Source organism: Pollicipes pollicipes, unplaced genomic scaffold, assembly GCF_011947565.3.
Source record: "Pollicipes pollicipes isolate AB1234 unplaced genomic scaffold, Ppol_2.1 Scaffold_332;HRSCAF=371_pilon_pilon_pilon, whole genome shotgun sequence".
Lineage (NCBI taxonomy): Eukaryota > Metazoa > Arthropoda > Thecostraca > Pollicipedomorpha > Pollicipedidae > Pollicipes > Pollicipes pollicipes.
In genome coordinates this window covers 97,625-99,349 of record NW_023596269.1, presented here as the reverse complement: position 1 = coordinate 99,349, position 1,725 = coordinate 97,625, and the positions used below count along the sequence as shown (strand labels likewise).

The window sequence follows — 1,725 nt, the reverse complement described above, 5'->3', positions numbered from 1 at the left end:
CCATGGACGAGCGCACGCTGCGCGGCCACTGCCGGGCGCTGGAGGCCGGCGCCGTGCGCGTCGGCGCCGGCCGCTTCACGCTGCCGCGCCACGCCCTCCTCAGCCTGCCGCGGTACGCGGCGCGGCGCACCGTGCGCCCCGGCGAGCTGGTGGTCTGCTCGGTGCCCAAGTGCGGCACCACGTGGACGCTAGAGATGGCCTGGCTGCTGGCCAACGACTGCGACTTTGCCGGCGCACGCACGCCGCTTGATCAGAACCGTTACACGGAGGTGGGAATTTTTCTACCTGGGCCTGACGCCCGCCTTTCTGCGCGAGTACGTGCCGCTGGTGCTGACGCGGCCCTCGAAGCTGGCCGGGCTCTGCCGGTTGGGCTACTTGCTGTTGCGCGGCCTCTGGCGCTCGGCGGGGCTGGTGTGAAACGCACGTACCGCTGTCGCTGCTGCCACCCGACGTGCTGGACACCAACAAAGTATCTATGTGACCCGCAACCCGAAGGACGCGCTGGTGTCGTACTACCACCACTTCTCGCGCTGCCGCGTGGTCAAGTACAGCGGGTCGCTTGAGGACCTGGCCGAGGACTACATGGCCGGCCGGCTGCCCGGGCTGCCGTTCTTCTCGCACGTGCTGGAAGCGTGGGAGCGCCGCGACCATCCCAACATGCTGTTCCTGTTCTACGAGGACATGAAGCGTGACATGCCGGGCACGCTCCGCCGCGTGGCCGCCTCGGAAAGCAGCTGACGGACGAGCAAGTGGGCCAGCTGTGCAGCCACCTGGACTTCGCCGGCATGAAGAACAACAAGCACGCCAACTCGCTGATGTACCAGGACGCGGGCATCCTGGACATGCCGTCCTTCATCCGCGAGGGCCAGGTGGGCAGCTGGAAGCAGCAGTTGTCGGCCGACACCGACCGGCGGCTCAACGACTGGATCAGGCGCTCGGTGGAGGGCACCGGCCTCACGTTCCAGGGTGTCCAGTGAGCGCCGCCGGCTCGACGCGCCGTCGATGCTGCGGAAGACGAGTATGGAACATAGCGACGTGCGTCATGCGGTCCGCCTTTAGACCGTACACGCATGTTTTGAGACACGTGTTTGCACAAGGTTTCCAGCGCCGGGTCATCGTGCAATCCCTGACTCGTAAAACGACACACGGTCCCGGGTCACGCCGATGCGGAACTGTAAGGTAGCCAGCGACCCGTGGCGGCTAATCTCGCACAGTTTTTGCTGTTCCGATCTTGACCCGCTGTGATGGTGACAGCACGATGTACTCGCAACGAAACAAAATTACATAGCTTTGGGTACAGCGTAGGCAGCTCAATCAATTAGTGCGCGGTGGGTGGAAAGATGCACGGTCAAGATGCAGTACGCACACATCAGGTACAGTTCTAAAACTAGAAATATGTGATCAGAGACGCTGCTGCTAGGCTAAACAAATCTGGTGGGGACAATCGGGCCCGGCATCTTTCTTCTCGCATGCTCTGGTTGTGCACGACGGCTCGACAACTCCCATCATTAAAGACACCGGGCTTACACAGTGACAATAACACGGCTGCACCAACGGAACATGAGCACTCGAGGGTCACAGCAGCGGTAGGGGCGAGCCTGTTTTGCTTGTGGCGATTGGCGGTGCGCCTCTTCACGCTCTCGGACGCCCTCCTTAGCCGTGACACCCACCGCGCCACTCCGATGTCGCCAGATGCTCGAGCGAACTGTTTCGGGAATTCGTCTG

General features: G+C 62.8%; 1 protein-coding gene across 1 annotated transcript; it reads left to right on the top strand.

The window, feature by feature from the left end:
* The first annotated feature begins 194 nt into the window (after positions 1 to 194).
* On the top strand, positions 195 to 977 carry LOC119091172 (amine sulfotransferase-like). Its single transcript, XM_037213831.1, has 3 exons — positions 195 to 269; positions 496 to 621; positions 732 to 977. Exons 1-3 carry the CDS (start codon positions 195 to 197, stop codon positions 975 to 977), a joined length of 447 nt encoding a protein of 148 aa, XP_037069726.1.
* Positions 978 to 1,725: the final 748 nt, after the last annotated feature.

What these genes read in the sequence shown, in the direction of transcription:
- LOC119091172 (XM_037213831.1), top strand. Translation starts at nt 195, where the DNA reads ATGGCCTGGCTGCTGGCCAACGACTGCGACTTTGCCGGCGCACGCACG. An exon ending in ATCAGAACCGTTACACGGAG is followed by an intron (nt 270 to 495) that starts GTGGGAATTTTT and finishes CGCAACCCGAAG; the next exon opens with GACGCGCTGGTGTCGTACTA. An exon ending in GGCTGCCGTTCTTCTCGCAC is followed by an intron (nt 622 to 731) that starts GTGCTGGAAGCG and finishes CGCCTCGGAAAG; the next exon opens with CAGCTGACGGACGAGCAAGT.